Raw genomic sequence first — 27,118 nt, 5'->3', positions numbered from 1 at the left:
ATGAGTTCACTGACAGGTGGAGGAAGAACACACCTGGATAAATAAATCACCCAGCTGCAGGGCAAGTGCATTAGGATCAGGGAGGCAGTACGGTGCTGAGAGCAAGAAGGAGTAATCATCTCTGACTAGATGAGAAGGCTTCCTGGAGGCTGTGAAGTCTCAGTTCCATTTTAATGAATGGAGCAGCAGAGACAGAGCAGGAGGTGAAGTGCAAAGGTACTGGCATCCAAAACGGCATTTGGGAACTGCTGATAGCAGGAGAATGAAAAGAGAGGAGGAGGTGGGGGACAAGGGATCATCATTCAGGTGGTGGCCTTGGCTGCAATACCGTGAAGCTGAAAGTCACTAACAGGTGTAGTCATTTCTGTTCTAGACTCTTTGAGCCGCTGTGTGCAGGAGGACGGAGAGACCAAACAGAGAGAGACCAGTTAGGAGGCTGCTGCAATAAACCAAGCAAGATACAGTGTGCACGGAAACTAAGGCACAGGATTCTAGGGATATTTAGGAAGCCTGAAGCTTTGGACTGATGGAGAGGCTGGCATAGCGGTGCAAGGTGACACCCCGGCTTCTGACTTAGACAATCAGGGGGGCACCCAGTGAAACCAGGAGACTAGGCTGGAAGCAGGCTTCCAGGAGCGAGGGCAAGCTGAGACCCTCTATAAGCTCAGAAAAGCCAAACAGGGAGGCAGAAATTTTCATTATCTCAGAAAACTTACTCAAATTCTTGCTCACATCTCCTTTTAATAAAGTATGATGCATTTCATTCTGTCATCATAGTGAAAAATCATTGCCCTTTGCTGAGAATTAATAACCTTTTGAGTTAATACCCTTCGGGTAGGAAAATTGGTTTCATTAACACCTCCCCTTGCACTTTGTAGGTTCATCATCTCTTGGTCCTGCTGTCCCCTGAAACCAAAAGCCCAAGACATATTATTCGAGAAGCCTGAATGATTTTATGCTCAGAAAGAATGATCAGGGTCCTTAGTAATTGGGCTGAATTGAGTTCACTGACCAAAAAGGTCAGAATGGCCTTCTGTCTGCCCCTCAGCCACAGAGGAGCCCACCTTCTACCAGAAGGAAGGGATGAGAGCTTCCTCTCCCAGCTCTTGGCCTGGTTCCTAATCTTGGCAGAAAAGATGCGCTCATCTTGACATGCCACGCCATGGAAACACGCCACCTCCTCAGGCTCTACCAGGCCTCTTCGCAGAGGTGTCCTTCTCTGGTCCACCACAGAGACAGGACAGTTGTCAGGGTGCCTAGCAGAGTTGGATGGCCACCCACCCCCACTCCAAAGTGGCTCATGGTCATGGTGAGGCTCCCCCAGAAGAGAGGCTGGAAGGCCCTTCAGTCAAACAACAGAAGGTGAGATCTTAAAAACAATCTTCCTCTCCTTTTCCACCTCCCACGGCCTTGGAAAGCCTTCGAATGGATATTCCTCTACTCTTTTCTGCTGCAAACTCTTTAGCAGCAGCCTGGCATCTGGAGCGTGAAGCCCAGACTCTTCAGCATCCCAGGGCCCTCCATGCTCTGGCCTGCCTGGCCTTGTCTCCTGCCTCTTTATGCATGCAAGATTGCATGCCTCCGAGCCTTGATTCGTGTTGCTCCCTCAGCCACCCCCGACCCCTGCAACAAAACACACACATACACTCAATCATCCTGCAAGGCCAGGGTCAACATCACATTCCCTCAAAATTCCTCCCTGAATGCCACACCCTCCCTCAAGCGGCTTCCACTACTCCCTCTGTGATTCCCCCAACCCCGCCCCACCCTCACCCCTGTACCTTGTCCCTGCAAGGCTTACCTGATATAATGTGTCTGCACGTGAGGACAAGTTGAGCCACAGGAGCTAATACATAGTGTCACCCAACTAAGATGCTCTATTCACTGTCTCCCTAGGTAGGGATGTAGGGATGAAATTGGAGACCGTGATACCTAGGTTCAAATCCCATCTCTATCAGTTTTTGGCAGTGTGATTTGGGGTGAGGTGCTTATCCACCGAGCCTCCAAAACTGCCTCGCCTATATTCCTCATGACTTGGAGGGTAACTCTAGTGCCTGATTGGCTGGTCACTGGGATGCAGGATAGAGGATCTGGTGATCTCAATCTCTGTGTTGGGTCCTCCTAGGCCACCCTCCATCACTTGGCCATTCCACTGGAAACAGTCTTTGGGGCTCCCCAAAGTTGTGGCTCATTCTGATCTCCAGCATCTCCCAGTAACCTCTTTGGCTTGTGCTTGTAGAAGCAGCCTTTGAGAAGACGGAGGGCTGCAGGTGGAGCAGATGCCAGGCTAAGCACCATCCCCAATCTTATATTTCAGAGCCATTTGGAAGAAGAGCTCAAGCTGTTGAAACGAACAAAACGCTGCATGAGACGAAGACCAGGTTCCTGCTCTTTGGAGAAACCAATCAGGGCTGTCAGATTCGAATCCATCATCTGGACACGTTACAGGAGTGCGGCTTCAACTCCTCGCTGCCTCTGGTGATGATAATCCACGGGTGGTCGGTAGGAAATGCTGACATGCCTTTTTTTCTCTCCGATTTCACATTTTCTTTTTTTCTTTCTAGTGCATTCAATGTTCATAAAAAGATAGGGAGCTGGTGATAACAACTCCATGCATAATGTTTATAAAGCATGTTCTAATTTTCCAGGTGCTTCCCCACGCATTAGCTCATTGATTATCTCAATTCCATGAGTAAGCAGGGTGAGAAAATATAATTATCTCCATGTTTCAGATAGAATGTGGCTCAAAGAGGTCACACAGCCCATTGGGGCCCACAAAGGATTACAGCCCATGCAGGGGGAAGCCTCCTTCTTGAATCTGCATGTTACACGGGGAGACATAAGAAGCCAGAAGAATGGACTCCCAGTGAAATTTTGTATCAGCAAGGTTTAAGTTCAGCTGCAAATAACAGAGACTCAAATTAGCAGTGGTTCAAAGAAAACAGACATTTGTTTTCATTTCACAAAATATTCCAAAGATATATGTAACCCAAAAACCAGCTAGACAGCTTTGGTCAATGAAGTCCTCCAGGCCCCAGCTCCTTCCAGCTCAGTGCTCTGCCATCTTGGGGTGTGACTCTCATCCTCATAGTCCAAGATGGCAGCTAGAGCACTAGCCATCACATCTTTATTCCAGGAAGCACAATGTAGTAAAAGACGTATGCAAAGGGGTCAAAAGCAAGGTTTTTACAAGAGCTTTAGTGAGATATAATTTACAAAGCATACAATTTATCCATTTAAAGTGTACACAATTCAATGGCTTTTGGTATAAAAGACTGTTTTTTAGGTGTCCCAGAGCCTCTGTGAAATTCTCCCAGTTACATCCATTGACCATATCAAAGTGGAAAGATGGCTGAAAAGTATAGGCTCTTAAAGAAAGTGTAGCTTTTAGTGATGCTAAAAATTCTATTACTATGGAAGAAGGAGAGAAAGGATATTGTTGGCAATAGGTGAAGTCAAACCGTCTGAGGACTTGTTGCCAAGAGGAAATCCTGCCTCCCCAGTGTCTAGCCCACCCATGATTTCAAGCATAGTTCACAATTTGAACCCTCCGGAGATTTTGGTGTCAGTTTCATGACTTAGAAACCTTTCCCTGCCATCCAGTTGAAAAGTACTCAAAACCCCCATCTGTCCTATCCTGGAAGGCAAAATGAACCCTTCCATCACCTGCCTCCCCTCACCTCTCCCTGCCTCCCACATGACATTACAACAACTTCCAACTCCTTGTATTAATAGCTTCCTCCACAGCTCATGTGCCTGCCTTCTCTCTTCTTGGTCTTGGCTCAGTCTGTGCCCTCTGCCTAGAGCATTCTTTCTCCTCCTCTTTTCCTGTAAGACACAGTCCCAAACAGGTCCTCCTGCAAGCCATTGCTGCCTTCATCCCAGCACTCCCGCAGGGGCGTTCAGTGTCACTGGGTCTTCCCGTGCGGCTTTGAGCACTCTCCAGCACTGCTCTGCAGCTCGGCTTTCTAATTGTCTGTGTTTCTCTGCTCTGCTAGCTGTAAGCTTCTTCCTGGGAAGGATTCTGTCCTATTCTCATCTAATTGACAACTGTGGGTCAGTATCCATTATGTAATCAGTGCTCCAAAATGTTTGTTAACTGAATTAAAGATCAAATGAATGAGTCTTGTTTATAAAGGCAACATGAAGACCACAGGAGCCTCTTACCAGGATCTTTTTACCAACATGCACTCTTCCTTATCAAAATTCTGTCCAACCTAGTATATGTCTCCTCCTCCTATTACTACTGATATTAATAACAACAACAACTGCAGGAACGAACATTTGTTGAGTCCTTACTATGCTCCAGACACTGCTCTAAGTGCTTTAGATCTATTAACGCATTTCTCCTTCATAACAATCCTGGAAGGAGAGCATTATTAACTCCATTTTCCAGGTGAGGAAACTGAGTCACAGAGAAGTTAAATAACTTGCCCAAGGTTACTCAGCTAGTAACTGGGAGAGCCTGGATTTGAACCCAAGATGTTCCATGCACATAGAAGGCACTTGGTAAACATCTAGTAAAGGAATGCGTCTTACCCTGGAACGGCGTGACAGGCCCTCAGTGGAGCTCTCCAGCTTCACCCCCTATTCTCAAGCCTTCACCCCCTATTGTCTATCCTTCACCTCACCAACTTTCCTCCTCTCCCCTGACAAACCACACTGCCCTTTCACAATTCTGTGCCTCTGCACACACTGTTCCTTCTGCCTGGAATACCCTAGACCTCACCACTGCCACATTCGCCTGCCCACCGGTATTCTTTTTGTTTCTTTGCTTTGTTTTGTTGAGAAAGGGTCTCCCTCTATCACCCGGGCTTGAGCGCAGTGTGATCTCAGCTCACTGCAGACTCAACCTCCTAGGCTCAAGCCATCCTCCCACCTCAGACTCTGGAGTAGCTGGGACTACAGTCATGCACCATCACACCTGGCTAACTTTTGTATTTTTTTGTAGAGATGGGTTTCACCATGTTCCCCAGGCTGGTCTCAAACTCCTAGGCTCAAGCAATCCCCTTGCCTTGGCCTCCCAAAGTGCTAGGATTACAAACATGAGCCACCTCGCCCAGCCCCCACCCATATTCTTCTTACTGGACTCCTATGGATCCTTTAAGGCCCAGCACAAGTGTCTTTGCTCTGTGAATCCATTAGGAGTGCCCTGCAAATTGGTTCTCAAAGAAGGCACACACACAGAACAATTATCTGTAAACATTTTTTAGCTCCTACTGTGTCAAGCTTACAGTGCCTATCCCGTTAAGTCCAGCACAATGCAGTCTGCAGGGCAGAGCCAGCACTGTGGGTTTAGGGGTGAGGTGGGGCAGCCTCATGCAGGAGGAAGCGTACCAATGGCCCTAAGGGACAGGTCAGCTTCCAGGACCTGATTTACACATATTTCTCCACTGTTTCAAGGTTTAGAAAGTCCCAAGGTAGAAAAGCATTAAGCTAATCATTTACGGAGGGGGGAACGTTGAGAAAAATCTGGAGACATTTTTGGTTTTCAAAACCTGGGACAGTGGGTGGGTGTTGCTGGCATCTAGTTAGTAAAGGCCAGGAATGCTGCTAAACATCGTACAATGCACAGGACAGCCCCCACAACAAGAAATTCTCTGGCCCAAAATGTCAACTATGCATGCCTGAGAAACCTCGTAGCAAGCCCTTCCTCTTGCGGGGAAGGATCCAGCATTATCCAAGAGCTGGAGAAGGAAGAAGGGTGAGCGGGGAGAAAGGAAACGAGTGTGACCCTCCCTCTGTACCCTCCTCAGGTGGACGGCTTACTAGAAAACTGGATCTGGCAGATGGTGGCCGCGCTGAAGTCTCAGCCGGCCCAGCCAGTGAATGTGGGGCTAGTGGACTGGATCACCCTGGCCCACGACCACTACACCATCGCCGTCCGCAATACCCGCCTCGTGGGCAAGGAGGTAGCGGCTCTTCTCCGGTGGCTGGAGGTACCAACCTGCCCCATCCTTCCTTCACCTCCCTTCCCTCCTTTCCCTTCTTCTGTGAGTGAATGAATTAAGCTGGTCTCCAACAGCAGTCCAAACAGGAGAAGCACTAATGCTCAGCTCACAGGAATGAGAAGGCACAGGACTGACACCAGACCCCAGGTCTCTCTCAGATGCCTCCGTTGAACCCCTATTTCGCAGAACCATCTTCTCCCCTCTCCTCATTCACTGTTCCTCTTATGCTCACCCCCTTGGATATGCTAAGGGATACAAACACACCCTGTAAGCTATCAGGCCCCCATACAAATGAGTGGGATCACTTCTGTAGGGCATTAGTGTTCAGGGGAAGACAGGCAGGCAGGAGGCCGCAGCTACCAGGCGAGGTCACAGGTACCTAAGTCCCAGGAGAGTCAGCCAGGTGAGACACTAGTTTCAGTTTGGAGTGTGAATAAGGCACCTCATTTCTGAGCAGCCACGAAGAACAGGGTGGGTGCCACAACACACCGGACCGCAAAAGGCTTTCATCCAGGCAGCTCTTCTCCTGCCCCCATCCCGCTGCTGTCTTCCAGGAATCTGTTCAATTCTCTCGAAGCCATGTTCACCTAATTGGGTACAGCCTGGGTGCACACGTGTCAGGATTTGCCGGCAGTTCCATCGGTGGAACGCGCAAGATTGGGAGAATCACAGGTAACCCTGCCTAATAACTCACACACTGATTCCACTGCATGGGGGCGTCCAACAAGGACCTGCTTTTCCAACAGGCTCATCATTAAAACACCCCAACTCTTATTGCGAGGGATCAGAGCTCATGAGAGGATTTGTAACATTCTCTCAAACATGACCAATGTCATGGATTGCTGTGCCAGAGAATTCAGAGCAAATTACAGCCTCAATTCCTATTGCCTGTCCTCAAAGGAATGCCTCATGTAGGTGTGCCAAATGGGACTAAAAGATGGACTTTTCTAGCAAGAAGGAGTCTTATTTTTTAATCTATAATTTACAAAGTCCAATTTGGGCGAGTTAAGGAGTGAAGAATCACAGCCTTAATTTGCTGTAATTCATCAGCCACATTAGTGCCTCCGGTTCCACATTTCTGAAACGTGTGTGTTTTATTCTGGGACCCATTTGGGTTGAGGGAGGGAGCTCTGCATCAAAAACTTCACCCCAAACTCCATACCCACTCAGAAATGGCCCAAGATATCCAGGAAGGTCTGCAGATGTGCAAGGAAGGCCTTCCTCCCAGGCTTCCGTGACACCAACCCCACTCTTCACACTGCCAGGGATTAGGATCCAAAACCACACACCTGGTCAAACTGTTCCCCAGTCCAAGTCTGAGGCCCACTGTTACCACAGGTATAAAAACCCAGGAGGCACAGGCAATGTGGAAGCCCCAGAGCACCCCAGCCTCTCATCCTGCTGATCCCTTCCCATAGCGCTAGGCTTCAACGACACAAGTTTTTTCTCCACTTCACGAACACACCATGGCCTCTTGTGCCTCTGGGCCTTTGCATGCACTGTTTGCTTTGCCCACCACCCACCCACCCAAACTCCTACTCATCCTTCAAGATCCAGCAGGCTCAAACAATATTTCACAGGCCAAAACAAAGAGCATTTTAGATGAGTAACAGAGGTGTTGCAATTTCATATTTTATCAAGTGAGGACCTTTTTTTTTTTTTTTTTTTGAGACAGAGTTTTGCTCTTGTTGACCAGGCTGGAGTACAATGGCGCGATCTTGGCTCACCACAACCTCTGCCTCCCGGGTTCAAGCGATCCTCCTGCCTTAATCTCCCAAGTAGCTAAGCCACACCTGGCTAATTTTTTTGTATTTTTAGTAGAGACGGGGTTTCACCATGTTGGTCAGGCTGGTCTCGAACTCCCAACCTCAGGTGATCCACCGTCTCGGCCTCCCAAAGTGCTGGGATTTCAGGTGTGAGCCACCACAGCCGGCCATGAGGACGTTTTTACAAACAACTACTATCTACTATCATCATTCCTTTATAAAAGAATTTCTTTTAACATGAGAAAGAATGGAGATAATGACAGACATTTAAACGGAATACTTTTGTAATTATGAGAGCTCATTTCTTCATGCTTTTTTGTTCATCTTGCTGGTGACTGGGGAAGCCTGGTCACAGACCGGCATGTGGCCCCTGTGGATTTAACCCACAGGAGCCAGGGGAGGAGCAGCCCTCCCACCGAAGAAGCAGGGCCAGAGGGCAGAGTCCACACCCAGCGAGGCAGCCTCAGGCCCAAGGCCCAGAACCCTCTCCATCCGACTGGTGCTACGCATATCAGCAAGTCCCACCCACCTCAGAGACAGCAGGAAGGCTCAACACCCTCTTGCCATCTTGTCATCAGCCTGATGAAGAAAGGAATAGAAATCATATCAGGACATTTTTCTTTTCCTCCGTTTTTTTTTTTTTTTTTTTTTTTTTTAAGACAGAGTCTGGTTCTGTCTGATTCTGTTGCCCAGGCTACAGTGCAGTGGCATGATCTTGACTCACTGCAGCCTCCACCTCCCAGGTTCAAGTGATTCTCCTACCTCAGTTTCCCAAGTAGCTGGGACTACAGATGCCCACCCCCACACCCAGCTAATTTTTGTATTTTTAGTAGAAATGGGGTTTTGCTATGTTGGCCAGGTTGGTCTCCGACTCCTGACCTCAGGTGATCTGCCAGACTCAGCCTCGTGCTGGGATTACCAGGCATGAGCCACTGCACCCGGCCAAGGACATTTTTCATTTGTCACTGTGGGTGGAGCTGGAGAACGGGTGATCTCATAGCCTGCTCTCAATTCCTTTGCCCCCGAGTAGGGAAGGAAGCCAAGGCTAGGGTGGGACACCAGAGGGTCCTCCGGAGAAGGAAGAGCAAGAAAGACAGGCAAAAACTTTGAGTGCACAAATACTCCCCAGCCACAGTCAGCCGGGAGCTGCCACCTTACTTCATGCATAGACATCTGTCATTTGAGGCCCAGAGCTTTGAGCTACCCTACTTGCATACAACATTTTCACCCCATACAGTGGTGTCCCATGGCTGTTCTGGATGTTCTAATGAAATGACACTGTAGGAGAAAAATCAGCTTGTTTAGGGAAATTATTGACAACATACAGGCAAATAAATTTCATTCTTTGATAGGTAGGTTGGAACTACTCATAGTGAGCATATTGGCTTTTTTTGTATGCAAACAGATGGTCTTGAAAGTAGCTTGAGAGGTACTCAAAATTGATTTGCTTAAGTAAATCAAGCATTCCCTCATAACCTTATTCCTTTTGTTTTCTTTTTGAGATAGGATCTCCCTCTGTTGCCAAGACTGGGACACAGTGGTGTAACCACGGTTCACTGCAGCCTCAAACTCCTGAGCTCGAGCAATCCTCCTGCCACAGCCTTCTGGGTAGCTGAAATGACAGGCACATGCCACCACACCCAGCTAATTTTTGTATTCTTTTTTTTAAGAGATGGGGTTTCACCATGTTGTCCAGGCCTCCTGGCCTCAGGCATCACAACCTTGTGTCTACCACTGGATAGTTTCTGCAAACCTCTTTCCCCCTCTAGCTAATGCCCAGCCTGTGTGTCATTGTTAGCACCATGAATTACTGTGCTTTTACTGAGAAAAGGTTATGGCAAGGTTTTCCAGAGAAGGATTATGCCCGAGGTGTTTCTTCTTCCTGCTAGTTCATTAATGTATAATAATATCCAAAAGCTAAAGAGCACATTTCTCTTCTCTCCTTGCTCCCACCTAACCCTTACCCCTGCTTTCCAATTAGGGTTGGATGCCGCGGGCCCTTTGTTTGAGGGAAGCTCCCCCAGCAATCGTCTTTCTCCAGATGACGCCAATTTTGTGGATGCCATTCACACCTTTACCCGGGAGCACATGGGCCTGAGCGTGGGCATCAAACAGCCCATAGGGCACTATGACTTCTATCCCAACGGGGGCTCCTTCCAGCCTGGCTGCCACTTCCTAGAGCTCTACAGACATATTGCCAAGCACGGCCTCAATGGTGAGAATGAAGTCATGGGCCGGGAGCACCGGCCTACATTTCAATGGGGCCTCTGGAATTCAACAGAATCTACCAACATGTGGGACTCAGGAAAGAGTTCAGCAAGGATAGGGCCCAGGGTGTATGGCCACCAAGCTCACCCAGAGAGAAGGAATATGGGAGTGGGCAAGGGTGCCCATCCCCCAGCAGGCCACTCCTGGCAACAGGCCAAGGCCACGTCCTGAGGATGAGCAGAGGGCACCAACAAGAACCTCCACTTCTCACCCCGGCCCTATGTGCCCAGGCAAAGCCTCTCCCGGGGTACCAGGTCTTCTGAGAGTTGAGTCCAGATGCCTGTGGTTATTCTTCCTTCCCTGGACGTTTCCTCATTCCAGGGACTGCCTCTATTCTGAACCACATGAGGATCCACTTAATAGGCTGTGGCTTCTTGATGAAGGTCTCACTCTTCATCCCACCCCATCAGTTTAATTGGGGAAATTACTCAGATTCTCCCAATGGGAAATTCAGCTTCAAATACGTCCTTGTTACGCCCTTTACCTCAGGGCAGACACAGAATGTGCTGTTATCTGGGTTGTGATCCCACTTCTCTCTCAAGTCCTAAAACTGAAATATTAACATGCACATTGACAATATGCACAGGATTAAAGAACAAAAATGTCAGCAGAAGCAGCACATTCCACGGGCATTCCAAATTTCCTGCTATTATAAAATATCATCCTGATTAAAACATGCCAATCACTCCAAGCCAACTAGAGCCCTCCACCCCCGCAAGCCACCTCACCCTGATCATCCGACACTCAGCTGAGAACACACTCTCTTGTGATGACACCATCCTCACCTCTCCAATATCAGAATGACCTTCACATTCCACATCATCTCATTTTGGCTGGACTCCCAGCCTTCCACCGCACAGGCCTGAGAGAGCCTTCCGGGAACTTGCCCTTATCACTGCTTATATCCCTCCCACCTCCCCCACCCCATCACCTCCCCTCCAGCCACCAGCAGTTCCCAGCTGACCATCCAGCCCTCATCCCAAACTTCATCCCCACAAAGCTTGGTGCAGACCACCAGAATGGGGTATGGGCTTTATTTGCCTGGTAAACACATTCCTGACCAATCATTACCATTGCTCTTTCATGCTAAACTTCAAAGTGATGGAACCAAATGTAGGTATTCAGCTTGCCCAAGCTTGGGGTGTTTTTCCTCAGTTGTCTTTACCTCTGTGTTTGAAAGGGTTCCTGGGGTAGTTCTCCCAGCCACAACTGCACAGGGGCTCACTGGATAACTACGGTTTCACCCTCACCACCTCCTGGGTAGATGAGCTTGGGTGAGTTAGTGGATGTCTTGGAAGCTCAGTTTTCTCCTTGATAACAGCTGCCTCAAGGAGCTGCAGTGAAGATGCAGGCAGTAGAGGAGCAGAGGGCATGCAGCATACACAGTCTCCTAGTAGGTGCCCCAGGAATGCAGCTGCTAGCGTCCACGGACTGCGATAACTAATCTTGGCATTTAACCTCCAGACACCTGGGGAACTAGGTTTTGGCAAAGTCACCTGTGCTGTCTCTTTACAGCAAATGTTTCACATATCTTGTGGTGGTTCCTCAACATCCCTTGAGAATTATTTACTACAGATTAGATTAAAGTTTGGAGAGTCAAAAAAAAAAAAAAACAAGGGTCAAATTCTTGGTAGGTCAACCTCATAAGCTTGTTTTGGGGGTGAGGCCTGTCCAGACCTGGTTACTGGGAAGTGTCCTTCCAAATCCAATTGTTGTGCTGGTTTCACAGGCCTGTTACCTAAGGGATGCAATGGCTGCCTTGGGACACAAGGTAGACATTGTCGAGAGGCCTCAGCATTCTCCAGACCATCAGAGTGCCACGAGATTGTCTCGTGTATCTAGTTATATTAAGAGAAAAGGTGTCCCACGCAAGTCCGTTCCAGAAAACCCACCCTCCAGGCATCAGCACTTGGGCATTTTCAATTATCTCATTTAAGATAGAAATATTTCTATAATAAATTACACTAACCTGCTCTCTTAATGAATTTGATCTTTCCTTAGTGACTTGGGTGCCTATTAAAACACCTACTGTAACACACTGTCATAGAGGAGTGCTCTCAGGACCCCAGCAATGCCTGGGATTTTGCCTGACACTACATGACTCAAAGGGTCTACTTTCCTTAGCTTCGGTCAGTTGTCACATCCCGCTGTTGTCAGGGGGTCTGTCCTGACAAGCCCACCCCTGCCTGTTCTGTGTGCTACTTCTAACCTCCTGTGGGCTGAGAAAAAAGGTGAGCCTCTGAGTTGAGGCTGCTTTGGGTTAAGGTGATAACATCCTTCTTGCCCTGTGTTCCAGCCATCACCCAGACCATAAAATGCTCCCACGAGCGATCAGTGCACCTTTTCATCGACTCCTTGCTGCATGCCAGCACGCAGAGCGTGGCCTACCTGTGCAGCGACATGGACAGCTTCAGCCAGGGCCTGTGCCTGAGCTGCAAGAAGGGCCGCTGCAACACGCTGGGCTACCACGTCCGCCAGGAGCCGCGGAGCAAGAGCAAGAGGCTCTTCCTCGTGACGCGAGCCCAGTCCCCCTTCAAAGGTGAGTGTGGAGCCGGGGAGCCTTCAGAAGGGCAGGATGCAGTTCCCTGCCCACAGGGCTCATTCCCTTGGGACCTTGGTTCCCTTGGTTCCCTTGGGCCAATGAAGTTCCCTTGGTTCTTTTCCTGGAGGTGCTTCAGCTCTGCTGTTGCAGTGTTTCTGAAACTGTGCAGGCTCCAGACAGTGATGCTGACACAGCCTTTCTCCTGTCCCAAGAGTGTGGCCACCTTGCTGCCAAAGGCTAAGAGGAGAAACCTTGATAATTTCTGAAACGATCCTTGGGTTGGCCTCTCTATCCATTTTCATGCTCCCCTAGAATGTTAGATCTGCACGGCCACACGCAGTTTACCTGGGCCACCCAGATCTCACTGTACAGGGACTTGAGGCGTCTCCAAACACACCCTACAACCCAGTTCTTTCATCTCTGTTCAGGGCCCCCGTGAAAAAAACTGGATTCTAGACTGCATTTCATTCCTTCTAAGATTTGAATCAGTTGATCTGATAAGATATGATATTCACCCTGAGGCACTCCCAAGACAAGATTCAGCTTCCAGTGTTTCCCAGCCAGATTTTTAACCTCCGGGCAGAAAGTGGGCCCGGCACCTCTCTGGGTTGAATGGAAGATCGTAGAAAGCGTTGTGGCCACGTCTTAGGCTGAGGCCAGCAGAGAACTACTCCACTGAAACCTAAATCCTCCTGGAGGGAACAAGCCAACATCTGTTGCCATTAACATTTCTGCCTAATCCTTCAAACAGCTCGGGAGTGATTTAGCATCTTACTGTTTCATCGCACAGCCTCTCCAGCGCTGGGAGAGGCAATCTGATGTGCTGTTTGACTATTACCATGCAGATATTTGTATCTGGAGAAAGTGAACGTGCTGTCGCCACCACTTTGCTTTCAGAGAGCATTTTACACAAAACATTAGATGCAGCCACCGACTCCTTGTGGTTCTCACAACAGCCAGGCGAGGATGGCAAAGTGGGTTATTATCCCATTCTAAAGAGGAGGAAAGCAAAACTCGCGTGGGGCGTCCACAGCTGTGTGGCTGTAAGGAGACCTGGAACAGGGCCGCCTGACTCTCAGCAGTGAGTTCAAACTCCCAGGCAACTTAGTTTTGAGGCACAAGATTTCTCTGTGTATCTGAACTTCTCCTCTCCACCCAGGTTTCCCTCCTGTGAGCCAAGCAGGTCTAGGAATGACAGAAATTTCTTGTGGGTGCTCATAGCATCTGAAGAGTAGTTTGTGTGAGGGCAGGATCTTTTGGGCCAAAGGGTCCCTCCGCTGGCGGTCCCTTAGGGCTGGAGGAGATGGCAGCATGCAGGTGAGGGAATTTGTAAGTCCTCCTGCTTCGGGGAGCTCCTCCGCTGCAGGCTGACAATTAGAGACTCATTTGGGTTAACCAGCTCCTCTTTTAAATGGCAATGCCTCCTGGAGTGATTAAGCCTCTTAGATAATCACATTTCATTGGATCTATTTTAATCATGGAATGTTCGCATCATGAGGAGCGGTTCAACCCTGCCGTTTTTCAGATGGGGAAACCAAGGCCTAGATGGGGAAAATCATTTGTCCAGAGACAAAAAGCTCTTGGCAGACCTGGCATTTAGACCTGGGGCCTCCAAACAGTGAGCGAAGTGATTTTTACCTGCTCTGTAACCTGCCGCTGGTCTGCGTGTGGGGGTAAGAAGGGGTATGGAAGAGAAGGGTGGGGAGATTGCTTTCTCCTTGAAATCAGCTGGGAAGAAAAGAGGTCATTTTTCATTTTTCAGGGCCAAACTGGGCACTTCATTTGAAATGAGAGACTTGGCCCAGCCCTAGGACATCTACTGGGGGCTAGGAGATGGGGAAGGGAAGCCTCAAAAGAAGGAAGAAGGGGAAACAAGAGCAGTAGGCATGAGCCAGGCCGAGCGTCTCCCATTCGCCAACGGCCCCAGTGCCCGACACCATCCCCTGCTGGTGTGAACTCACAAGGATCCCTTTCTTATTAAGGAAGACCAAAGAATTGCATTAGGGCATGATTACCTCACCCACCAGCCACCAACACCAATGTACTCATCCATCTGTGCATTCTTCAAACACAGTCCTACCTTCAGGGTGCTTGGTGGAGACTAACCTGAGATGAGCCTCTTGGAGACCACATTTGTGTCTCTTTATTACCGACTACTTATCTTGCTCCTGGGAACATCCAGTGAGGAGGAGGCTAAAGGTAGGACTGCCTGAAACTGATCAGGAACCAAAAGCCCCAGCCCGGATGGAGGTTCCGGTGATGAGCTGTGGCTTGCGCCACACCCTCTCCTTTTCTTTCTTACTTTTTATTTTGAGACCGAGTCTCACTCTGTTGCCCAGGCTGGAGGGCAGTGGCGTGATTTTGGCTCACTGCAACCTCCACCTCCAGGGTTCAAGTGATTCTCCTGCCTCAGCCTCCTAAGTAGCTGGGATTACTGGCGTGCACCACCATGCCCAGCTAATTTTTGTATTTTTAGTAGAGATGGGGTTTCACCGTGTTGGCCAGGCTGGTCTCTAACTCCTGACCTCAGGTGATCCACCTGCCTGGGCCTCCCAAAGTGCTGGAATTACAGGTGTGAGTCACCGCACCCAGCCCACACCCTCTCCTTTTCTGCTCCCCTACAAATGCTCCCCAGTTCTGCTTCAGCCCCTCCAGTGAGCAAACTCCTCACCCGCTCAACCCAGTTTCACTTGCTAGTGGAGAGTAACGTCTCTGTGGTCACATCAAGCCGCCCTGGGCATGGCTGGAAAGTGCACCCATGCGAGATTCGCCTGTTTGAAGCAGCTGCTCATGGGATACTGCTATCTGTATAATGCTGTGTTGTCCAATATGGTAGCCACAAACCATATGTGGCTATTTAAATCCAAATCTAAGTTACTTTAAATTAAATGGAACCAAAAATTTAGTTTGTCAGTCACACAAGCCACCTTTCAAGTGCTCGAAGACGTGGCTGCTGCATCAGAGAGCACAGAAATAAAACATTTCCATCGCTGTGGAGAGGTCTGTTGGTGGTGCTAGGATGATGATTTTAATCTAGGCCACCACAGCTACACCACTCCCCGCCCATCACAACCATGATCATAACCGACCCGGGCCCCCAAAGCCTATTTCACCAGCCACCTCCAGCATTTTGATGAGTGCATATTACACTCTTAAGAGAGCGGACTTGCCCAACCCAGGCCTACAGAGAAACCACAAGGCCTATTTTTCAAAAACATCTAATTGTACTATATATTTTAGTGCAGGGTCTGGTTGGGCAAGATAAACATCGCCTCCTGATTGTAGTTTCACAAAGGATGACTAACTTGGCCTGAATTCCTCTGGCTCCCAAGATATTTCGACAAAACCATCAAAGGATCTATTTTCTACAACCGTACGCCAGAACTCGGGTAAACACTGCGAGAGTACAGCAGTAGCCAGAGAGAATTGGGAAACAGTCGCTGAGTGAAACGAGGCAATTTATCGCCCACTTCCATTCTCACTCTCTCACAAGGAACCTTTACCAGTTTGGAATCCTGTTTTTAAGGGAGGGAGAGGGAAACGGATCTGTACGGAGTAAACGCTGTTTTGCCCGCGCCTCCTCTCATTTCATCCTCAGAGCAGTCAGATGAGGTCACCGGGTGGAGGGGAGGGAAGGGGCCCTCGGGGGGCACTCTGCCTGGGCACTGGGCTGGATGTGTTGTACACATTAGTTCATTTCCCACTGGAGCCTCACAGCAACCCCGAGACACACACACACACACACAGACACACACAGACACGGTCAGGGCAAAGTCACACAATTTGTGAGCAGAAAGCACCACACTGAATCCCAGCCTTTGCGCCTTTCACTGCCCTTGGCCTCGGGCATAGGACCAAGGCCCCTCCACTGAGTGCCTCTCCCTCCTGCGGCATTCCAGCTGTGTGTCCCGCCTCCTCGTCTCTGCCCTCCTTCCACACTCCCTCTTCTGTATCTCCTCCCCTCTTCTCCTGTCCTCCCCATGCTGCCCTTTCCCCCTGCACTCCAGACTCCCTGGGTGGGGGGTGAGGGACACTTGCTTCTGTTGCTCACAGCAGCCATGAGAGCACCCTTTCCTGCTGGTCGGCAAGATGACGAGCCAAACTGTGACTCGGGCAGTCTGTTTTTGGCTTTTCTCAGCTTCTTCTTTGGAAGGTTTCCACTGACATCAGGGAGAATTCCAGAAGAAGCGGGGTGGGGGAGGGGCAGGTGTCGTAGACAGCACAGGCTTGGGGTTGGGATAAGGAGTGTCAAGAATCTTGGCCTTGCTGCCAACCACTTTTATGACCTTGACATAATGACAAAACCTATGTGGGCACCAAGGAAGAGGTGAGAACAGACATGGGGATGAACCACTAGCCTGGGACCTGCAGGTGGGTCTGAAAACCTGCCCCAGTCAGTTCAGTGTGAAGGAAGGAAGTAGGTAACACCCGATTAACACCTCCTGGAATACAGGCATTTTTTCATCGCCATTTTATCACACTCTTACAGCGACACTACAAGAGAGTTTTTAATCCGCATTCACAGATGAGGAAATCGAGCCCCCGAGAGGCTATGTGGTCTCAAGATCACAAGGTAGCAGGCGACAGAGAGGACTCAAACCCCCTGGGCTCTGTCTATCCTTTGAGGACCCTTATTCCACCCACAGCACAAAGAGCTGGCAACAGGACGCCAGTCAGCACAACATTCCTGGCCACACACAGACACTCCCCGATCTCCACCACTCACAGACAGCAACAGACCCCCCACAGAAGGGGCAGGTGTTGGCCAGGCATGGTGGCTCATGCCTGAAGTCCCAACACTGTGGGAGGCCAAGGTGGGAGGATCACTTGAGCCCAGGCGTTCAAGACGAGCTTGGGCAACAAAACAAGACCCCATCTCTACAAAAGAATTAAAAATTAGCTAGATAGAGTGGCGCATGTCTGTAGTCCCAGCTACTTGGGAGGCTGCAGGAGGACTGCTTAAGCCCAGAAGGTCAGGGCTGCAGTGAGCCATGATGGTGCCACTGCACTGTAGCCTGGGTGACAGAGTGAGATCCTGTTTCAAAAAAATTCAATTTAATTTAAAAAAGAAAGGGGCAAGCATCCAGTCTCATGACATCAGGGCATCACTTAAATGGGACTGTACAGTTAAAACCCAAATGTGGCCACGAAAATACATACACATACAGGTATTATAAACAAAGGTTTACAAAATCACTTTCCCTTTTTCTTCTTCACTTGCACCTGCTCTGACTTAATTCACTTTCATTCAGCCTTGCTGGCACTGGCTGCCTTCTTTGTGCAGCAACACCCTGGACAACACCATCCTGGGTCCCTCAGTCCTGTGACCTTCAGCTTCCCTCTGAGTTAGAGGCATTTCGGGTCTAGGAACAAGCCTTCTGAGCTTGGAGAAAACACAAGAAGTCTCATTCCTACCATCTCCATGAGAGAAATCCATACACTGCGGCGGGGTGGGGGTGGGGGGTTAGCCCTCTTTGATGTTTGCAGAGAGAGTCATAATATCTCCCAGAGCCCACATCTAATGATTCAGAATCATTGTTTCTGGGAGGCAAAAAATAGAGAGAAATATATTCTCTTTTCATAAATTCAGTAACCCGATCTTGTGAAAAGAAATATAAGTTTTTCGGCCGGGCGCGGTGGCTCAAGCCTGTAATCCCAGCACTTTTGAGAGGCTAGGCCGGGTGGATCACGAGGTCTAGGAAATTCAATGACTCTCCTGGCTAACACGGTTGAACACCCGTCTCTACTAAAAAATACAAAAAACTAGCAGGCGGCAGTGGCGGGCGCCTGTATCCAGCTACTTGGAGGCTCGTGGCGGGAAGAACAGGCGGGAACCGGGAGGTTGTGTATATAGAGCTTGCAGTGAGCCGACACATGGCCCACTGCACTCGCAGCCTGGGCGACACAGCAAGACTCGTCTCAAAAAAAATATAATAATAAAAAAAAGAAGAAATATAAGTTTTCTTTTTTAAATGGCACCAGCAGGGTCCACACAGGGTTACAATCCAGGATTTTTCCTAGTGAGGAGACTCTCCAGAGGCCTCAGATTTCTGCTCTAGATGGAGTTTCTCTGGTCACATTCGAGGTCAATGGACTATTTCATGCCTTTCATCTTTAAGACCTGAAATAATTTCTCCTGCCAGAACTTGGGAGTATGTTGTACTGGTCTCTTTGCAGTCACAGGATCAAAAGCATTTTCCCCAAATCATTTTTTAATGTCCATATTAAACATGTCATAAGGTAAAGTGAGCAAAATCACTCAACTTTTTTCCTTAATCTTTGTAATAGCATCATTGTGTTGGGGGTGGCAGGGTAGAATGACAGGCAAATTGTCTTTTCTTTTCTTTTCTTTTCTAAAGAAAAACACAAAAATCCAAATAAGAGTAAATGATTAGGACCGGGTGTGGTGGCTCACACCTGTAATCCCAACACTTTGGGAGGCCAAGACAGGAGGATAGTGTCAGCCTAGGATTTTGAGACCAGCCCGAGCAACATAGGGAGACCTCATCTCTACAAAAGAGGAAGAGGAAGAAGGAGAAGGAGGAGGAGCAGGAGGAGGAGGAACTAGTTCTCAGCATGAAAGACTCATTTATATTTAAAGTTAATTTCATTTAAAGATTTCTCTAAAAATGTGCAGTCACACAAGATTCCCTGTGCAGACATGGAGTTTCTCAGGAGTGCTCCTGCAAACTCAAGGGTGCCTCAGCCATCAGTGCAGGTTCTGTCCACAGCCCATTCCCTCGTGAGCCTCAGAAAACATGCTGGCTTGGCTCCTCACAGCCCACACACCTTGGCAGGTTCCACCCTCCTGAAGAGGTGCTACTCTAGGGACACATGTTGCGGAGATAGGCAATTCTCATTCATAGGATGTGCAAGCTAAAGGGGACTTTGGATCCTCTAAAGCTGACTCCTAAGTTTTACACAAGCATCTCCTCCCAAAATCGTGGAATCATAGCATCTTAAATGCAGAAATCAATCTCCTCCTACTCACAATTTAAGGAAAAGGGAAGAAAAAGTATATCGCCAAGACAAGGACATGAAACATTTTCCCCGGCTCGGGGGTCAGACGTTTAGGGGACAAGAGAGCATCCTCTGTGGCAGCAATAGCCCAGGATGGATGTCAAGGGCTCAGAGCTGGCAGGCACTTGGTCTTGGTAGCTTCATTGGAAGCAGGTGTTCAACCACAACTTTTCTTCAGAGGCTGTTGGCCATTTGCTTTCAAGGGACAGACTCAGCTTGCAGAACCAAAACAGCAGGTAGTATAGAAAGGGTCTTTTGGAATTAGATGCACCTGGCTTTTAATCCGGCTCCACTGAACTATCTGGATAACTATAGGTCTCCAACCCTCCACTTCCTTATTTATATTCACCAGGATAATTAACACTGTGTCAGTCTAGGTCTCAGCAGAAAACAGGACTCCACTGGCCTAGATCAGTTGAAGAAAGCAAGTGGGACTCCTTACAGAGGGGTGGACAGTGTTAAGGAAACCAACAAGGACTGAGGCTGCTCCCTGCCTCTAACAGCAGGATGGATGGAGCCAGGGAAGGGACTAGCCGTGGGAGAACCGGAGCCATGGAGGAGGGGCTGCTGCTAATCGTGGGAGGGCAGTGACTGCGCAGTCAAGCTCCAGAGCATGGGGGAGCAGAGGGAAAATGCCCCTGCCTCTCTTCTCTGCCCTGATCTCCTGCCAGTGCCTCTGCCTCCAGTGGTCACACCAACCAGAAACCAATCGATGAGGGAGCCTGGCAGATGCAGCCTAAGGGATCTCATCCTGAGGCTCAGAGCTGAGCAGTGGAGGGCAAAGTGGATGAGGACAGCAGGGGTAGAGGGAGCAGATGGACACTACCCAGCAGGGCATCATTATTTAGCTTGTTATGAGGACAAAAATGATGTATGTAAAACACTTAGTGTGTAGCTTGACGCATAGTAGGATCTCAAAAACCGGAAGCTATTTTCTCATTCTTGGTGTCTTTAATGCAGTTATATATCCATGGCGTTCTTCACTCAGAGACCTGTTAAGTACTCCTTGGACGCCTGGTGTGTGCTGTGCCCTTGTGGAGATACAAGCAATAGTGTGGTTCTGAGACTGCCTTTGGGGAGATAAGACATGGACACAGATGCCCATGAGACAAGGCAGAGGCCACAAAGGGCTGCAGCTTCTAGTTCTCTTTTTCTTCTTTTTCAATACTTGTAAAAGCTCTTTCTTTTTCCAATAGGATTCCAATTAGAATACATGTTTACTGCAAAAAAAACATGAAACTTGCAGAAGAACATAAAGAAGAGAATAAAAATGACCACTCTGCCCTCTCCAGAGATAAGCACCGTTAATATTTGTTGTGAATTCCCTACTTCTACACATTCCGTTTTGCAGAGTTGGTCTCACACTAGACAGTTTCACAGCCTGTGTTTTTTTGTTTTGTTTTCTTCTTCACTTCTTTCATAAGCATTGAAATCACTCCAAAATAGTTTTAATGGCTTCATAAGAGTAAATCACGTTTGGGACGATGAACTGAGAATCAGCAGACTAACTTCTAATTGCAGCTTCATCAGTTATTAGCCACGTGACAACGACAAGCTCCTTAACTTTTTCTGAGCCTCAGCTTCTTCCTTTGTAAAATGATGTGGGAGGGAAGACAAAGTAGGCATCTTATAAAGTTGTTGTAAAGAGAAATGAGATAATTATGTGAAACTATTAGCTCAATGTCTGGGACATGGTGAAGAGCTAAGTGGTAGTTATCATAATTGCTGTTATTAGTTCATAGCCATCCCTCTATTACTGAATATTTCAGGTGTTTTCAGTTTATTTTTAAACAAATGTTATGACATTTTTTAACTTAAATCTCTTTCCACAATTCAGGTTTTTCCTTAGAGTATATAAAGCTAGTGGTCCTGGGTATAAACATGTAGAAGCTTAAGTTCTGGAGTCAGGTTGTGAGAGCTGATGCCCCAGCCATATACGACTTACCAGCTGTGTGATCCCAGAAAAGTCACTTAACTTCTCTGCGCTTCACGACTTACCAGCTGTGTAATCCCAGAAAAGTCACTTAACTTCTCTGCGCTTCAGTCTCCTCTTCTCTAAAATGAGATAATAATAGTTTCATTTGTTTGAGGGTTAAGTGAGATGACAGATGCAAAGCACCTGACAAAAGCCAAAATAGATATTAGCCAATGTTATTACCATGCATACTGCCATTATACGCTTTTACTTGCATTTAACACTGGGCTGAACACACAGTTGACTTCCAATTAATACATATCATATGAAACTGAATTGAAGATCGGTTACTGTGAGTGTTCCTTGAGTTCTCTGGAAGATGTCCTGACTACTTATAAGGAGGTTAACCCAACGCCAGTCCTCCCACATCTTACCCCCTCCCCCACTTTGGAAAGTTCTTTCTTTGGAAACTGTCTTTGGAAAGAACTGTCCTTTTTGTCTCAGTTTGATTTTATAAGACTGTTCACTTGTTACAGAGTGTCCTTGACAACCCCCAAATAGTGTAAGACGTCTCCAGAGGCTTCTGGGGTGACGGGCTAAGTCCCTCTCTCCAGTGGTGCCACCCAAGAGTTTAGGGACCTTTTTCAGGACTTGCGCCTGTAGCTCTTTTCTTTTCTTTTTTTTTTTTTGAAACAGAGTCTCGCTCTGTCATCCAGGTTGGAGTGCAGTGGTGCAATCTTGGCTCATTGCAACCTCCGCCTCCCAGGTTCAAGCAATTCTCCTACCGCAGCCTAACGACTAGCTGGGACTACAGGCACCTGCCACCACGGCTAATTTGTGTATTTTTAGTAGAGACGAGGTTTCACCATGTTGGCCAAGATGGTCCCAATCTCTTGACCTCATGATCTACCTACCTCAGCCTCCCAAAGTGCTGGGATTACAGGTGTGAGGCACCGTGCCTAGCCAGCTCTTTTCTTACTTCTCACCCACAGCCTCTTTTGCCATCTTGAGGGCATCAAATTACTTCATTCCAGGCTTGGGATTTGAGCATCTATTGTATTACAACAGGATTTGAGCATCTATTGTATTATAGCAGGATTTGAGCATCTATTGTATTACAGTAGGGGTCCTCAACCCCCGAGCCACGGACTGTGAGCCATCAGGATCTGGGCCTCACAGCCAGAGGTGAGCGGTGGGTGATCAAGCATTACCACCTGAGCTCTGCCTCCTGTCAGAGCAGTGGCAGCATAAGATTCTCACAGGAGCACAAACCCTATTGTAAACTTCACATGCTAGGGATCTAGGTTGTGCACTCCTTATGAGAATCTAATGCCTGATGATCTGAGGTGGAACAGTTTCATCCCAAAGCCATCCTCCCTGCCCCCACACCAGTCCATGGAAAAACTGTCTTCCATGAAACCCATCCCTGGTGCCCAAAAGGCTAGGGACCACTGGTGTATAGGGTACTGTAGTAGGTATCAGATACTACCTGAGCTAGCTCTTACCTAAAGCAGAAAACTCTTGGCCAATGAATCAACTCTTAGTATTTGCCTCTTGTTGTGAACCTAAATAAACATTTGGTGCTTCAGAGATAACCCCTTTGGTAAACCCAAGAGATATCCCCACTCACCTGAGCAAATTAAACACAAAATCCAAATGGGAAGATTAGTTTACGCCAAGGATAGGACTGCGTAATCTAGAAACTCAGCAATACCGGCATACCAGGACACTGGAGCTGATGTGTTAGCAATACAGCATTGGCAATACCCTCTGCTGGGCTTGCTGTATAGCTACCAACCTCCAGCAGAAATGGTACCACTTAAGAGTTAGTAGATTGATCGATGAAGAGATGAATTTCCACATGCTGGGTACAAAGAATGGATGGTCAAGTGGCTAGTTACCCTGATCTAATTTTTTAAAATTCTCCTACCACAAAGCTTGAAACTCAGGTCTTGAATCCTCACGGGTGATTTCCATCTTGTTAGATGTTAATGTGCATTGTGATACGTCACCCCCCAAGCAAACCATCAGTTCATTCATCCCACAAAAGTTTATTAAGCACCTACTGTGTGCAAGGCACTGTTAGGATTCATGGATTAACCACTGTCTAAACAGGAAAGAAAAATACACAGCAAGCATTCCATAAATCCCTTATCTTTTGCCCAAGCCAGACACTCATCTTGCCACAAGCCTGAACATGGCCTCAGAATCCATCTCAACACAGGGCTCTAGGCAGTTAATATCAATCAAATGGAATTAACATTCCATATTAAGCCTGTTTGCAATCTTGGAGCTAGAACACTGTAGATACTTAGAGAATATGGAGACAAGAGAGCCCAGGAGGTCAAGGCTGCAGTGAGCCGAGGTGGCACTGCACCCCAGCCTGAGTGACAGAAAGAGACCCTGTCTCCAAAAAAAAAAAAAAAAACCCAGAACAAAACAAAAGCCAATCCTGGTCTGGAAGCTGGACCCTGTATCCAACCCTGGGGAATCCACTGGGGAGAATATGGAGACAAGAGAAAGAAGTCCAAGCAGTAATCAGCCATTTTGGAATGAGGTAGGATAATTTTCAAAACAGCTCCATAGCTGTGCCACCATGCAAGCTAAGCCAACACTATCTAGGGTGAGGGAGGCTAAGAGCACAGATGCTGCTATTTGATCTTGAGCAAGTCACTTTCATCTACCTGAGCTCCAGTTTTCTTATTTATAAAACAGGGGTGATAATAACAATGCCTACATCATAGGGTTGTGATAAGGAAATGAGATGTTGCAATGTATTCAACAATGCAAAAATGTATTTAACATTTAATGATGCAATGTATTTAACAACGCCTGTCTAATAGTAAGCCATTTGCTTTCAGTAACTAAATGTAGACTGTATTCGGTAAAGAAGAATAAAATAAATTATCCTCTCCCAACCAATCCGTCAGTAGGAGGACATTCTGATTGTGGACATTTGATAAAACAGAAAGCTTCTAGGCCCAAGTTCTAGAACTAGAGTTATGTTATTTCTATTAGGAAATACACTCACTGAACCTCACAGAGCTTGTTTCCAGGAACTGCCCCAGAATATAAATATTTGGTCACTAGGGCATATATTTCCTAGCTGGAGCTCTGCCCCACCCTGAAACACACCCCATCAGACAGCAGCAATAATGTAAAATGGCAATGTGTTCCCTCTTGCCTTGTCAAATGCCTAAAAGGCATATATTCTTTGATTTACAGAAGGAGACCCTCGCCAAACACATGAAATATTACAACAGAACTTGCATCTAGAAATCAATGAGAATGCCAGATATCCTATACTCCTATTCTGCCACTTTTTTTGGTGAATATTTATCATTATTACATTACAAACACAATATAAGTCCTGTGTAGACATTTAGGAAGTACAGAGAAGGAAAACAAGAAGATAAACCACCATTCAGGAGCAAAAAAAAAAATGTTGTTAACATTTTGATATCTATCTATCCAAACTTTTCCCTCTACATGTTTAAATTTTAAGAAATAAGAGATTTTTAAATTGAAAAGTCCTGCTTAAATTCTCTCTCTCTTTCTCTCTCCCTCTCTCTAGTTTATCATTACCAGTTCAAGATCCAGTTCATCAACCAAACTGAGACGCCAATACAAACAACTTTTACCGTGTCACTACTCGGAACAAAAGAGAAAATGCAGAAAATTCCCATCACTCTGTGAGTAGGAGGTGTAGCCCCCTAGCGTGGTGACACGCTTATTTTTCTTGCAAGAGTATAAATGGACTCTGTAATTTCCAAGAGTCAGGCCAGCTACAACTACTTTATTCCAGATGTAAACCAAAAAGTATCTGAGACGCGTCTCAATCAGTTTAGAAGTTTATTTTGCCAAGGTTAAAGACACGCCCATGACACAGCCTCAGGAGGTCCTGGTGACCTGTATCCAAGGTGGTCAGGCTACAGCTTGGTTTTATACATTACAGGAAGATGTAAGACATCAATCAGTACTTGTAAGATGTACACTGGTTTGGTCCAGAAAGGCAGGACAACTCATAGTGGTTTGGGGTTGGGGGTACAGGGGAACTTCCAGGTCACGGGTGCATCCAAAGGTTTTCTGATTGGCATTGGTTGAATGAGTTTATCTAAAGATCTATAATCAATAGAAGGGAGTGTCTGGATTAAGATAAGGGGTTGTGGAGACCAAGGTTCTTATTATGCAGATGAAGCCTCCAGGTAGCAGGCTTCAGAGAGAATTGATTGTAAATGTTTCTTATCAGACTTAAAAAGGGGCCAGACTTAGTTAATTCTCTCCTGGATCCGTGAAAAGACCTGGAAAGGGAAGGGAATTCTCTACAGAATGTGGATTTTCCCCCCAAGACACAGTTGTTCAGGGCCCTTTCAAAATACGTCAAAGAAATATATTTTAGGGTAAAATCGTTTAATTTCTTTCAGGGCCTGCTGTCTGTCATGTGATGCTATACTAGACTCTGGCTGGAATTTGGTGTCTTATTGCTACAAAAAGTCTGCTTCATCAGTCTTAAAATCTGGGTTTTAATGTTAATGCTGGTCAGTTGTGCCTGGATTCCAAAGGGAGGAGAGTACAATGAGGCATGCCCCACCTCCCCTTCCCACCATGGCCTTGAACTTGTTTTTCAGATTAACTTTGGAATGCCCTTGGCTGAGAGGAGGGGTCCATTCAGATGGTTGGGGGGCTTAGAATTTTATTTTTAGTTTACACGGGCTTGAGCATTTGAGCACCAATCACCGTACAGGGCACTGTGGTAGGTGCCAGATACTACCTGAGCTAGCTCTTACCTAAGCAGAAAACTCTTGGTCCACAAATCGACTCTTAGTGTTTGTTTCTTTTTGCGAACATAAATAAATATTTGGTGCTTCAGAAACAACCCCTTTAGTAAACACAGCCCATCCCACATAGCCATCCTGGTCAGACAGGACATTCACCCAAGCCCAGACCCTCAAGTCCCTCCTCAGCCTCTCCAGGTCCCACCACCTGCTCAGTGTTATGCACTGTGGGCTGAACAGACAGGGAAACCAGAGATGGCCCCACCAGGGCCTGCGGTGCAGAGGCGAGTGGTGAGGGGCAGAGCAGGTGTTCCCAAGAAGGTCCCAAGAGCCTTTCCAGTGAGTTCATAACCCAGAAATTAAAGTGGTATCTTTTGACTTGGCACAGATTTCCAATTTCAATCAGCCTGCTCTGCCAGCCTCCCCATCTGTCCTTCACCCTGTTACCCACCTGCTCGCTCTGAGGCTCCCCAGCCTCTCTGGCCTCTCCGCCCTCAGTGTGGATTCTCCCTGGGAAGTGACACTAGCCTCTTACCCACTCCAGGGATGGTCCTGAGCGTCCCGAAAATTGCCCCCAGCTTTGGACCTCTGATCGTCACACTGATTCAGTCATTCAGCAAGCATTTGTTGGTGCTCTGTCCAACACCTACCTAAGGATACAGAGGACCCCAGCCTCTGGATGCTCACAACCTGGCAGGGCAAGGGGATTCCCAAACAATTCTTAAGAGCATACTCAGGAAGAGCTATGCCAAACCACACAAGGGACCCCTCCATCCATCTGCCTCGCCCTAAATCCAGCGCTGCCTCTGCACAGCCAAAAATCTCTCCCAGGGGATAGTTCTCAAGAGCAGAAAGGGCATCTCGCTGTTCTGTCAACGTTG

The 27,118-nt window shown here is 47.6% G+C and overlaps 1 protein-coding gene across 4 annotated transcripts in view; it reads left to right on the top strand.

Moving 5' to 3' along the window:
• Positions 1-27,118, top strand: part of LIPC (lipase C, hepatic type) — a 163,373-nt gene that overhangs the window by 130,384 nt on the left and 5,871 nt on the right. For all 4 annotated transcript variants that reach the window (XM_017896395.1, XM_017896400.1, XM_017896397.1 and 1 more), the window contains exons 3-8: positions 2,318-2,502; positions 5,757-5,939; positions 6,506-6,623; positions 9,699-9,932; positions 12,282-12,524; positions 25,037-25,154. In XM_017896395.1, coding sequence (XP_017751884.1) covers positions 2,318-2,502; positions 5,757-5,939; positions 6,506-6,623; positions 9,699-9,932; positions 12,282-12,524; positions 25,037-25,154 — 1,081 coding nt within the window. The remainder of the gene's footprint in view (positions 1-2,317; positions 2,503-5,756; positions 5,940-6,505; positions 6,624-9,698; positions 9,933-12,281; positions 12,525-25,036; positions 25,155-27,118) is intronic.

This window comes from Rhinopithecus bieti, unplaced genomic scaffold, assembly GCF_001698545.2.
Source record: "Rhinopithecus bieti isolate Rb0 unplaced genomic scaffold, ASM169854v2 scaffold_947, whole genome shotgun sequence".
Taxonomy (NCBI): domain Eukaryota; kingdom Metazoa; phylum Chordata; class Mammalia; order Primates; family Cercopithecidae; genus Rhinopithecus; species Rhinopithecus bieti.
Note: the sequence above shows the minus strand (reverse complement) of the source record. Positions and strands in the feature narration are given on the sequence as shown.